The sequence below is a fragment of the Dipodomys merriami genome, unplaced genomic scaffold (assembly GCF_024711535.1).
Source record: "Dipodomys merriami isolate MVZ:Mamm:240054 unplaced genomic scaffold, mDipMer1.0.p SCAF_17, whole genome shotgun sequence".
NCBI lineage: Eukaryota > Metazoa > Chordata > Mammalia > Rodentia > Heteromyidae > Dipodomys > Dipodomys merriami.
The window spans coordinates 11,385,897-11,399,613 of NW_027203048.1; the positions used below are offsets into that span (position 1 = coordinate 11,385,897).

The 13,717-nt window shown below is 48.0% G+C and overlaps 1 protein-coding gene across 2 annotated transcripts in view; it reads left to right on the plus strand.

Annotated features, from left to right (window-relative positions):
- The window catches only part of Togaram2 (TOG array regulator of axonemal microtubules 2), a 58,073-nt gene extending 48,057 nt beyond the window's left edge, over positions 1-10,016 (plus strand). For both annotated transcript variants that reach the window (XM_070024993.1, XM_070024994.1), the window contains exons 19-20: positions 5,015-5,101; positions 9,582-10,016. In XM_070024993.1, coding sequence (XP_069881094.1) covers positions 5,015-5,101; positions 9,582-9,907 — 413 coding nt within the window. In that variant the 3' untranslated portion in view covers positions 9,908-10,016. The remainder of the gene's footprint in view (positions 1-5,014; positions 5,102-9,581) is intronic.
- Positions 10,017-13,717: the final 3,701 nt, after the last annotated feature.

Here is a 13,717-nt window from a genome sequence, read left to right on the forward strand (position 1 = left end):
TCTAGCCTCTTATTGGGTCTCTTCATCATATAAACTGTGTGTTCTATGCCTGGTCTTAAGCATCACATTAAGTCATTTAATCCTCATAACAACTCTAGGAGAAAGGTACCAGGATTATCCCCGTTTTATAGATGAGTAAACTGAGTCATAGAGACCAATCAGTGACTTGTCAAGAGTTACACAGTAGAACATGAAAGAGGTAGGACCTAAACATAGGTAATTAACACCTTGAACCCATACCTTCCACCACTATGTTTTTGTGTTTCTTATTAAACCTGGGAAAGTAGCCAGAGCAAGACAAGCTACCTGCCTGGGTCCATGCTCTGCGACTCATAAACGATAGCCTGGGAACAAGGCAGCTTGTTTTAACATTGTTCTGCACTCCACAGTATGGTTTATACTAGTTGTGGTGGAGCATGGTCTGGGACAGATGTCTGCTGCATGTGCATTTTCTTTCTTTTCCTTCCTTCCTTCCTTCCTACCTTCCTTCCTTCCTTCCCTCCTTCCCTCCTTCCCTCTCTCCCCCCTCCCTCCCTCCCTCCTTCCCTCCTTCCTTCCTTCTTTCCTTCCTTCCTTCCTTCCTTCTTTCCTTCCTTCCTTCCTTCCTTCCTTCCTTCCTTCCTTCCTTCCTTCCTTCCTTCCTTCTTTTCCTTCTTTCCCTTCCCTTCCCTTCCCTTCCCTTCCCTTCCCTTCCCTTCCCTTCCCTTCCCTTCCCTTCCCTTCCCTTCCCTTCCCTTCCCTTCCCTTCCCTTCCCTTCCCTTCCCTTCCCTTCCCTTCCCTTCCCTTCCCTTCCTTCTCTTCCCTTCCCTTCCCTTCCTTCTTTTTTTTTTTTTTGTCAGTCATGGGGCTTGAACTCTGGGCCTGGACACTGTCCCTCAGCTCTTCAGCTCAAGGCGAGCACTCTACCACTTGAGCTACAGCACCACTTCCAGTTTTCTGGTGGTTAATTGGAGATAAGAGTCTCACGGATTTTCTTGCCCAGGCTGGCTTTGAACTGTGATCCTCAGATCTCGGCCTCCTGAGTAGTTAGGATTACAGGCGTGAGCTACTGGCACCTGGCATTGCCTATGCGTTTTCTAGTGCTTCCCAAGTCACTTCTTTCTGGCTCTCGGGGCCAGGAAGAAATGTGAGCATTGTGAAAAGGAGGGAGAAGTTCTTGGCTTTCAAATAAAAGCTCCAGATGAATGACAGAAATGTGTGTGTGTGTGTGTGTGTGTGTGTGTGTGTGTGTGTGTGATAAGCAGAAGCACCCGGAAGCAATAATCAGGTGACATTGATAGAAAATCTATTTGTACACAATTAACAACATTACCAAGTGCCCACCCCCAGGCCACTTCTTGTTAACTGCAATGTTCTAGAACTTGGAAACCCTTTTACTCCCAGGACAAATTACTTTCCAGACTGCTGTTGGCTTTTGCACACATGCGTGCATTTGCTCCTCTATGTCCCTCACAGGCTTCACAAGGAGAGCAGGGGGGTGAGGAGTGGCCACGTTGCTGGATGTGTGGCCCAGGGGGAATGGGAGCCTCAGGACAAGAGGCCGGGGCGCGGTGGGCTGTGGGGAAGGACTCCCCCAGGGAGGCCTCAAGACTGCTCCTCATGAAGTCTGGCCTTGCGATGTCAGCTCCTGGACCACAGAGGCTATCCTCTCCAAAACTCATGTTGAAATTGATTGCCATTGTGACAGGACTGAGTGGTGGGACCTTAGAGATATTTATGCCCTCATGAATACATGAATGCCATGGTTCTACGGAGGTAGGTGAGAGTAGGTCATTTGCCCTTTGCCTTCTGCTCTGGTGATCAGGTCCAGATGCAGGTGCTATGTTCTCAGACTTGTCAGCCTGAGTCAAGTATACTTTTTTTTTTTTTTTTACTGTGCTAGCACTAAGGCTTGAACTTAATCCCTCCAGTTGTTGCTTGACTTTTATGTGCTCTGCCATTTAAGCCATACCTCCATTTCTGGTTTTATGCTGGTTCACTAGAGATGAGTCTCTTAGATTTGTATGGTCAGGCTGGCTTTGAACTGCAATCCTCAGATCCCAGCCTCCTGAGTAGCTAGGATTACAAGCATGAGCCACTAGCTCTGGCTCAAATACATTTCTGGTTATAAAGAATGCAATCTGGGTGCTGGGAATGTGGCTCAGTGGTAGAGTGCTTGCCTTGCATGCATGAAGCCCTGGGTTTGATTCCTCAGCACCACATAAACAGAAAAAGCCAGAAGTGGCGCTGTGGCTCAAGTGGTAGAGGGCTAGCCTTGAGCAAAAGAAACTCAGGCCCTGAGCTCAAGCCCAAAGACTGGGAAAAAAAAAAAAAAAAAAGAAGAAAAGAATGCAATCTGTGGCTTTCTGTTATGCTTACAGGAGATGGGCTAAGACTCTAGGACACTGCTGGGCCACTGTGGCGACACTGGGTTGGACCTCTTCCCATCTTTCCTCCTGACAGCTTTGGGCATCTCATTACTTGCCCCACCTCCCATTGAATTATGCTGACATTACAGTGGCTGCAAGATGTGAGGAGCTGGGCATGCTGGGACCTTCGCAGTTCATGTGAGAAGCAGTGTGGGGTGTAAAAGAAGTCCTACTCATGCATCCTCTAGGCCAGCATGCCTTTATCAGGAAAGGGCTCCCGGCCAATGCACCAAATGAAAGACCCTAGTCCCCTAGGATACTTTCGTCAACAGGAGGGCGCCCCAGAAAACTCAGACTCCAGGCCGGGAGATGCAATAAGCAAGAGGAGTTTATTTGACGTTTGCGCAAACGGACTCTCTGTCCCGAGCAGACAGGGAGCCCCGAGCAGCGGTTACAAGCCCTTTTTAAAGGCAAAAACCACAAGATTAACGCATAACACAAAGCATCCCATGATTGGTCCATTTAAAGGTCACCATATACACCAACAATCACTTTGCCACGCGGGAAATTTTGTAACACTCTTTGTAAAATGACTGGCCCATGGTTGGTTTAAGGGGGGGTTTACATGGTTACAGGCCTATGATTGGTTGACATTTGGCTTAGCTTGTGGTCTTGCCAGGTGGTCGTTATCTCAAGGTCCTGTCTGGGGAATTTCTAAATGGGAACTGAGGAACACGTACTGTCTGTTCTTTATCTACTACCACTGACCTTGTCCTGGGGCCGGCATCTGGTCCCTGAAACTTCTTAACTCATTTTTGGGAAGGGAAGGGTCAGTGCCAGCGTAAGCAAGTTTACAGAAGCAGAATCAGCAGTTAGCAAGTTAGTAATGGTAATGGTCAATTTTTAATCTTTCAAGGGCAACTTTCCTTACCTTGCATGACTGTGAGGAAGGCAGGTCTTCAAGTTTAACAGTCTGAGAAACTAGATGACATCAGTTAAAATGGAGAGGAATAAGCAGTTTCTAAAACTCTGTTTCTAAAACTCTATGGGCTCTTGCTGCCCTGGGTTTGATTCCTCAGTGCCACATAAACAGAAAAAGCTGGAAGTGTTGCTGTGGCTCAAGTGGTAGAGTGCTAGCCTTGAACAATGAAGCTCAGGGGCAGTGTCCAGGCCCTGAGTTCAAGCCCCAGGATTGGAAAAAATATATATAATCCAAGAGGTGAAGAACATTTTGATCCTGAGACATCCCTCATCCTGTCTGGGGAGGTACTGAGACCCAGAGCTTCTTCCATGGGTGTGGCCAGGTATCTAGATGAGCTGTGTTCCTGGAGCTGGGTGTGGCTTGGGAAAGCTGGACAGGTGGGAAAAGGGAACTGGGATGATTACAAAAAAAAAATAAAAAGTTAAAGCTGGGTGCTGGTGGCTTACACCTATAATCCTAGATACTCAGGAAGCTGAAGCTGAGATCTGTGGATTGAAGTTTGAAGTCGGCCAGGACAGGAAAGTCTATGAGACCCTCATCCCTAACTCACTACCAAGAAAATGGAAGTGAAGCTGTGGCTCAAGCTTAGGGACAGTGCTCAGACCCTGGCACATGCACGCACACACACACACACACACACACACACACACACACACCTCCTCAAAGTGGAACTGTAGCACATGAAGGACGGACTCTGGCATCTGTGTGTTCATGTTGGGCATGGGCCTCCACCTACCTGGTTTACAAGCAAGGGGGAGTTGGGCCTAGGTGGTGAGCTGACAAGCTGTTGAGGGACAGTCACACATCCGTAGCCTACAAATCCCCACTTCTGGCCCCACCAGAGCTGGCCATGTGTGTCTGTTCCTGATATGAGCAGCTGTCCTGGGTCCCTGTGACACAAAATACCAGTGCAAGAGTGAAGAAGGGGCCTTGGGGGACCAAGTTGAGTTGATCACCGTGGCTTTGTACTTTACACAAGCACAGAGCATCCTTCCCTGGGTCAAGGTCATATTGAAGGACCTTAAACATCAGGTTCATCAGAGTTGCTTACTGAGAGAAGTGTGGAAGACCATGTTTTACTTAGTTCCTAGCTCTGTGTCTATTATATAAGGATATCAGTAAGTGTTCAGTGTGGAAACAAAAGATTCCCTGGTTAGAACACAAGTTCGAACTTTGAGGTGAGCCATGACTGATGAATTCTAACTTCAACCTTTTACTAACCTATGTGTGACCATGGCTGAGTGCCTTAGATTCCCTAGGACTATAAATATATCGATATGTCCACATTTCCATCCATCTCTATCTATCTATCTATCTATCTATCTATCTATCTATCTATCTATCTATCTATCTATCTATCTACCTACCTACCTATCTGTCTATCTATCTATCTTCCATCTACCATCTTTTTCTCCAAACATGTGATTTTGAAAAATTACAGGCAATACAAACCAGACCCATAGAGTAAACCCAGATGCATTGGAGCCCTTTAACATCTGGTATTCACTCTTCTTCAATTACCCCACGTCCACTCCCTTTTTAAGAGTGGCACCATAGCGACTTGGGAAAATGAACTCTCCAGAGAGTCTTTCCCCACATAGGTGTGTGGTCATGCAGTACCACGAATACCCATGCTTTTCTTAGCCACAGCATCGTGGCCACTGATATCCCCATCTCTTTCAGACCACCTCTGCCTCCTGCAAGCATTTGCAGGGCGTGTGCGTTTCCTGAGTGGCCGCGCAGTGCTGGATATCACAAAACGCTTGTCAGGTGAGCCCCCCCCCCTCACCCCTCCAAGCTATTGGCTAAGCCCGCTTCAAACAGGTGGGGCCAGCGAGGCAGGGTGGGGCCAGCCAGGCAGGGTCGGGCTTTGAGGAGGAATGCTTCCTACCCTGGGGGTGAGAACAGGGTGGAACTAAGATCACTCAGGGGAGCAGACGTGGAAGGAGCCCTCTTCTGTTGCTCAATATGAGTGTTATGGGTGGGGAGGAACATCTCCTTGTGTAAGTAATTTAGGTGACCTAGAACTGGGCCGGCAACCTTACTTGAACATATTTACCTCATTCCTTTCCAAGAACATTAAAAACAAGCAGTCCTCCAGAGCTCTTCTGCTAACTTGCTGTCAGCTAGGAACAGAGGAGAAAATTCCCTTTGCCATAAAGCCTGGACTAATAATAGCACAGCTTAATTGGAGTTAACTTTTTGCTAATTACTTCAGCTGTCTTTTAAGCCTCAGTTTATTGGGGTTTGTTCCCCCACAATGGCTTCTAGAAAGGTTTCTGCACCCTTCTCTCCAGCCAGAGAGTGAGTGACCCGGCCAGCTGGCTGACCAGCCTCTCCTGGTATCCAGGAAATGAGCAAGGAGGAAGTGTGGGCACCTCACTGCTCAAGAGGGACAGGGTCTGGGGAGGGGCAAAAGGGGAAAAGCAGGTAAACCCTGCATGGAAACACCCACCTCGTAGGCCTAAACTCTGCCCTGGATGCCAGCAGTCGCACAGTAAGTGAGGCACCGCCCACTTCTGGCCCCTGATATAAAAGGGGCCTCCAAGGGGCCAGTCAGTGCTATTTTCTCTCTTTCCTCACGAGAACTTTGTCTTGTCAGCTCTGCTGGCAACAAATCTTTCCTTCTACTTAACTTCTTCTGTCCGTGTGGTCTTTTGGGTTACTTTCTTTGGGTTGCTTCCTACCCAGGTTTACATTTTCTCCTTCAAACCCCATTGGTGGAAGTGGGGGTGTTGTTTCCAGGCCTGGTCCTTGGGTTTGTTCCCATCTTCCCCTGCTTCACTTTTTTATTGTGTTCAAATACACATGAGATTTACCGTTGAGACTGTTTTAACCCAGGGCTTAGTTTAATAGTACTAAATGCATTCAAAATGTGTAACCACCATAGTCATCTACCTCATTCATCTTGTGAAACTTGAGTCTGTCTCCATTAAGCAGTAACTCCCCACTCCCCTCTTGTCTGAGCTGCTCCCTGACCTCAGCCCTGGCAGCCACCATTCTACTTCCTGTCTCTGAGGACTGACTACCCCAGGAATCTCGCAGGAGGGGAATCTACGGTATTAGTCTTCTTATGACCGGCTCATTTCACTTTGCCTGTCTACAAGGCTCATTTATGCTGTAGCAGGTGTTGGAATTTCCTGCTTCTTAAAGCTGAGTGATAGATACTGCACTGTATGTTTGTTCCACATTGTGTTTATGCATCCATCCAACCACGAACAGAAGAACACTGGCTTGCTTTGCTCCTTTAGTCCCTTGTGAGTGATGCGGCTAAGAATGTGGTGCACACAGCTCTCTTCCTGTTTGTATCTTTTTTTTTTTTTCCCCCTTGCAGGTGAGAAGCCATGGAGGTTCGGGAAACTTTTGGGTTGTGGATGTTTAGGGTAGTTGATGTGGGAAACTTTTGATTGCCTCCCTTCCTGGTCCTCCTGTTCTTGGCTTCCCCTCCTTGGGGCTGACTGGGGCCATTTTTCTGCCTGCCAGGTTACTGTGCTTTTCCTATGCAGCTTGCTTCAAGCCCAAGGAAAGCTAACCCTCAGCTCTTTCCAGCTAGGGTCTCTGGGTCCTATTTTGTGCGGGTGCTCGCAGCTTCTGTGCTCTGGGAGCCTCTTCTAGTGAGCACTTATGCAGATAGGTTGACTAGGATTGTGCAGACCAGCTTTCCCAGTGGTCATTTTGACTTCTGAGGGTCCTGTAACTCTTGGAGATCCCCAGGCAGTCCTACACATTGGGGTGCTGGAATCCACAGACATGACCTCAACAGCCAACGTTGACATTCGGTGGGAAATGTCTTTGAGAATGTCAGGCTGGGATCATCTGGTTTGGTTCTCCATTGTCCCAAGTTTGCTCTGAAATCATAGGTACCTCCCGCCCCCTCTGGCTTACATGATATTAAATTGATGAGAGCAGGACAAATTGGAGGTTTCAATAAAAGCAAATCAGCTGGGCACTGGAAGCTCATACTACTCAGGAGGATTGCAGTTTGAAGCCAGCCCAGGCAGGAAAGTCCATGAGACTCTTCAATTAATCACCAGAAAACTGGAAGTGGAGTTGTGGCTCAAAGTGGTAGAGCACTAGCCTTAAGTGAAAAAGCTCAGAGACTGTGCCCAGACCCTTGAGTTCAAGCCCCAGGAATGAAAACACAAACAAAAATAAATAGAAAAAAAATGAAAAAAAGTAAATCAAAGCTGCAGACCAGCCTGGGGCTGCGGATCCTGCAGTTTTTTGGGGGGCGGGGCTCAGGAGGGTGGTGGGGGTGGGAGGAATGTGGATAGAATCTTTGGATCCAAGGCAGAGCTGGTCTTTTGTTGTCAGCAGTGCTTTTATAGAGGCCAGAGGCTTCCTGGTTTGAGTTTTGCTTGCCTCATTAAAATTAGCAAAGGTCCTTGCTTTTATGGGTGCTGGGAGCATGAAATGGAGCCACACCTGGAAGTTCAAGTCCCACACCCAAATGGTCCCCTGGACATGCTGGGTCCTTGTAACCTTCTTGTTTCTTGGCCCCATACATCAACAAAGCACTGTTCTCAGGGTTGTTTGCTTCCACCAGTGCTTGTCCTTTGGCAGGACACCAGAGAGAGTGTGCTGCTTGGAAAACAAGCAGTGTTAGCATGGATGCACTTAGGCTAACCCAGCCACAGCCAGAGGCCAGAGCAGCTTCTCTGTGGTGGCTGGGGTAGCCTTTGATGTGCTTGGATGTCAGCTTCAACCTGGCACATTGGTGACAGACAGCTGGCTGTAGGTTCATCTGGCTCCTGGCTGGCCTTTGGCTTTAGGGGATTTTAGGCTTTGGATAACTGGATTCAGGGGGTTGGAGCAGCACTAGATTAGTGAGTTCCAGCCAGTTTGCAAACAGTTTCATCTTTCACAGACTGCTGTTGGTCTTGCCCTGAGTGTTAGGTTTTTAAAAAGAGGTAGCCGAGTAAGAACCGCACCAGCACGCACGTGGTATTCAGGTAAGGGGTAGGTTTATTCAGTAGACCTGCTGGGACCAGGCAAGGGTGGCACTCCACGTGGCTGGGAAAGGCCTGGGAATGAGAGAGAGCTGGGAAGAGAGGAAAGAGAGAGAAAAGAGCAGAGAGTGGGGTAAGAACAGTAGCACTCACGCGGTATTCAGGTAAGGGGTAGACCTGCTGGGACCAGGCAAGGTTGGCACTCCACATGGCTGGGAAAGAGAGAGAGCAAGAGAGCAAGAAAAGAGCAGCAAGAGCTAGAAATGAACAGAGAGAGAAAAAAGGGAGAGTCTGGGCCTGGGCTAGCCCTTATGTAGGGTATGGGTGGGGAAAGGTATGGCCACATCAAATTCAGATGTGACCTCAGCGGATGCAGATGTGACCTCTTCCAGGTGTCCCAGTTGCCTAGGTAACGCAGGTACTGGGTGGAGACTTTGCTGCGAGGAGGGTGGAGTCTGCTCGCCATCCAGGAGTGGACCTTACACTGAGGATTGGCATCTTCACATGGAAGGTCATGCTGGTTTTGTCCACCACTTGCTGTTCTATCTGCCAGAAGGCTGTGTTTGAGTCTTCTTGCTCTAGGATAATTTTTATCTGTGTTTGTTGGTGGTGATGTGGACTCATGCAATGCTGACACTTGCTATTATTTGTTACCTGCCTTCCTAAAAGCTGACATTAGACACACATTCATTGTTGACACATTATAATTGTCGTGGAGCTTATGCATTTTTGCCTTTCTTCCATAAAATATATAGTTTCTGGTGGGTTGATGCACATTAGTAATTCTAGCTACACCAGAGATGGAGATCAGGAGGATTTCTGGCCAACCCTGGAAAGTTGGCAAAAAGTTCATGAGACCACATCTCAACTAGTAGCTGGGCAAGGTGGTCCACACTAATCTATAGCAGGAGGTATAAATAGGATGATTGTGGTCCAAAGTGGCCTTGACAAAAATTGAGGTCCTATCTAAAAAGACAGCTAGAGCAAACAGGACTGGAGATGTGGATCAAGTGATATAGCACCTACACACATATATGCACATATGGACACACATTTCTCTCTCTCTCTCTCTCTCTCTGTTCCATGTTACCTCTATAGGCACATATTCATTCATATTTCTCTCATCTGATGTTAAATGAAAACATTTTAACTGTCTCCTGAAAAGATCTTTGGGCAATGTGCCTAGGGAGCAATCAGCCCTGCTGGGCTGTCCTTTGGGGGATAGATATGCTCCAAGGGAGCATAGTGGGAGGGGACAGAGTACCCAGTTCAAGCGGTCTTCCCTCTTTTCCTCCCAACAGTGCTGGTGGCCTCAGTTTACCCTCGAAAGCCTCAGGCTGTGGAGCGGCACGTCCTTCCCGTCCTCTGGTACTTCCTGAACAACATGACTGGGAACGGAGTCCTTCCTGGGCGTGGTGGGAACGTCCGGGCTGTGGTGTGCCTTTTGTCCAGGAGCCTCCAGGAGCAAATGGGCTCCCGCCTGCAGGACTTTGCAGCCAGCCAGTCCCAGCCAGTCCTCACAACGCTGCGGGAACTCTTAGACCCAGAATCCCCAGGAAGCAGTCACAAAGTCAGTGGCAGCGGCAGGAAGACAAGTAGCAGCTCGGGTCTCTTGCAGCTGGATTGAGGATGGATCTGACATGGGCAGTTATTATTATTATTATTATTTGGTCTTCTTTTATTTTTTTATGATGAAATAATCTCCTGGTCTCTCCTTCCTCCCATAGAGTTCCTGATGTATATAGTATATTTTGAAGTAGAAATAAAAGAAGGACTTATTTTTCTAAGGTTTTCTTATCTTGTACTTTCTTCTTCTTCTTCTTTTTTAACCTCTGAGGATTTCCCAGGAGGTAGCTTTAGAAAACAAATAAAATAAAACTTGATGACATCAAAGCCAGTTGCAGATGAGATTGAGGCAGAGGGCTGGGAAGGAAGAGGGTAGCATAGACCCATGAGTTGTAGCCCATTTAGGGGGTGGAGAGCCTACCTGCCTGAGAGATACCCACGCAGGCCTTCGGAAACCTAGAGCTCCTGAATTAGTCCCCTGAATCTGGTTTATATGCTCTTGGCCTGGTCAGAGGTGAGTGAAATAGACATCTCTGGGCCCTCTAGCTTCTGCCCTGGAAAATCCTCTAGGGCACAATGTGTTGGCCCTATGGGACCTCCGTACCCAGCTTGTTAAAAGGCCAGGGAAATTTGGCATTGTGGCACTACCAGACTTCTCTAGAAGCTGGCATGGTTTCTAGAGAATGCTTCATGGTGGAACCCTATACGTGGTAACACTTGGAAGAGGATAAAGCACTGTGCATTGTACAGAGTCATGGAGGATCTTTCAAAGTACACAGTCTACTGCAGTTGGGCTGAATCACATCACTGGTAGGGGGAGGGGGAGGGAGGGAGAGAAGGGAGTATTTGGAGCACACTATGGGCCAGGGTGTGACAAGCAGAGACAAGTATTGGTCACTGGTGAAGCCGGTGAACGTGTTCTGGTAGGAGAAACTGGGAAATCAGGCTCTGGACATAGTAAGAGTGGCGCTGCTGGGTAACAGGGTAACAATGGTGTAGCCAATGGTAGAGGTCAATATCAAACACCCAGGTGGGGCAGCCCTGGGAAGGTGAAGGCTGAAGGGGTGTGGCATCTCAGTGCTGGCCAAGGACCCAACTATAGCAACGTGCTGAGGCTCAGTGTTAGGCAGCAGGTAGGCCTCACCTGCCCATGGTCCCATGCCCTGACATTTTGCCAACTGTTCTGAAGCCTTCCTGGAGAATCTGACCCTGTGAAGCCATGTCCCTGGCGGTCCCTCCCTATGCCTTGGCCCAAGGTGGGGCCTGGCTTTCCCTGGGCAGCTTACGTTTTAGCCCCAGCATAGATGTTCCTGCAAGCATCTCATTCTTCATGTCATGTTAATGACCTGCTAGAAAGAGGATTATCCAAAGTTACCAAGAGTGTTTTCAAGTCATCTTAAAGTTTTATACAGTTTAATTGTGTAAAATGTGCTTGCACATTTATATATACATATACAGCACATATATATTTATATATACATAGACAAGCACATATACGGTGCTTGCACATTGTCTGAACAAGCATTTTAGGCTTGGTTTGAGGACGTATATTTTCTTTCTTTCTTTCTTTCTTTTTTTTTGGGTCCAGTCGTGAGCCTGAACTCTGGGCCTGGGCGCTGTCCCTCAGCTCTTCAGCTCAAGGCTAGCGCTCTACCACCTGAGCTGAGCCACAGCGTCACTTCTGGCTTTTTTCTGTTTGCTTATGTGGTGCTGAGGAATTGAACCCAGGGCCTCATGCATGCAAGGCAAGCGCTCTACCACTGAGCCACCTTCCCAGCCCCAGGACCTATATTTTCTACTTGTCTAGATTGATGAACAGATCAAAGTAGTTCAGGAATTTTTTTTTTTTTTGAGCTGTAATAGCCCAGAGACAGTGACTGAGGAGGCAGACATCAAGTTCAACCTCAACTGTATTTCCTGTTTTCCTGTCTTCTAGGCCTACCACAAACCGGAAGCAGAAACTTCCTATCCCCTAAGTTCTGTTCCCCAGCTCATGTGCGGAGGTGTTGAAAACAACAGCAAAACATATAAACCTTTGCACTATCTGTTTCCCTTCCTTCAGGTTTTAATCCACTGCTGGGCAGTGAAGGGTTTTGCTGCTCATACCCCTGGTCCTGGTATGCCTTAGGAATTTCAGCTTCAAAAGATTTCTTCACGCCATTGCTTCTAAAGCAAGGAGGATAGTTCCTTAGTGACTGGGTTCTGGGCCTACGAGGACCAAGTGGGAAGGCCAGTCCAAGAGACTGAGGAGTGGAGCGGGCCTCACCCCATTTTTTGCTGGTTGTACAGGGGCCAGAAACTCTGCTCACAGGAGATGTTCCTGGAGCCGAGAACCTGGCCTCTGGTTGTGGGAAGTCTCTTGTTCTCTCTCTCTTTCCACTCCTTCCCACTCTCTCTAAAGCTTGAGAATAATAGACCAGAGACTTGTCAAGAACTGTACCTGCCAAGACTTACTTTCTCATCAAGTGGAGTTGCTGAGATTTCAGGAAATTTTGCTGTCAGCCCTCACCTGTTTTCTTTTCATTTTCATTTCTCATTTCCACATTCTGGGAGAGCAAATGGGTCTTCCCTCACACTGAGCTTCAGAATTCTCTTGCAACAATGATAGAATATGGCACCTGGCCCTTCCCTCAGGCTTTTGCTTCAGTTTGTCTTGGGGTAGAGCCCGACCCCCCACCCTTCCTTCCTTCTTTCTTTCCTTCCCCTCTTCCTCTTCCTTTTTCCCCCTCTTCCCTTCCCCTCATCTTCCTCCCACTTTGCTTCTCTTCTTCCTTTCCTTTCCTTTCCAGTGCCATCTCCCTCCTCCTTTTTAGGTGATCCAAATCTGTGCCTCAATTTAGAAACCATAATTCAATGGGGCTGTACAAAAGTGGCCATAATGGCTTTGCTCCTGTGGCTCCACGCATGCCAGCTCCTTTCCCTTCTCAGTTCTGGAGTATGCTGGGATTCCAGGCAGAGACTCGAAGCTAGGCACTGGAGTCAGAGACCTGGGTTCAATTCTGAGTGTTCTAGATGGCTGGTATGAGGCTTTGGACTCCCTTGTCAGCCTCTCTGTTCTTACTTTTTTTGTCAATCCCGGGGCGGGGGGGGGGGGGGGAGCGGGGGAGGGCGGGGGGGAGAGGGGACTGTGTATGTGTATGTGGTGGTGGTGGTGCTGTGATAGCAAAGCCTCTCTCACTTGGCTGCTGAGGATGATGGAGAATTCTTGAAAAGAATTGGGCACAGTGGCTCAAGCTTGTAATCCTAGCTATTTGGCAGGCAGGAATCAGGGGATGGTAGTTTGAAGCCAGCCAATGACATAAAAGCTCACTAGACTCCATCTCAACCAATGGCAAGGTTGGGTGGTGCACATCTGCCATGCCAGTGGCTGTGACTCTGGCTGCAGAAGGTAGGCACGGTGACTGGGTGCAGAAGGGGTATGCCTGTCATCCTCAGTGACACAGGGAAACACAAATAGGATCACAGCTCAGACCAGTTAGGCTATAATGTGAGAGGCTACTTCAAAAATAACCAGCACAAAATGAGGCTAGATGTGTGGCTTAAATGATAGCGTTTTCCTAGCAAGTATGTGGCTCTGAGTTCGATCCTGGGTACTGTCAATGATAATAATAATAATAGTAGTAGTAGTAATATAAATTATTGAAAGGTGCTTAGCATAGGGCATGGGCACCTGGAACACTAGACAAGCATTGGCCATGATGTCTGGGAGCCATTGCTTTAGGATCAGCTAGTCATCAGGGCTTGGCAGGGTCTCTTTTGTCCCTGGGCTTGGAAGAAGAGAGAATGTGCTGGGCTTCATGGGGCCTGAGATCCTTTGTAAGCTTAGGAGTTGCTTATCTTCTATTTTTTTTTCTTTTGTGCCTTAGCTTTT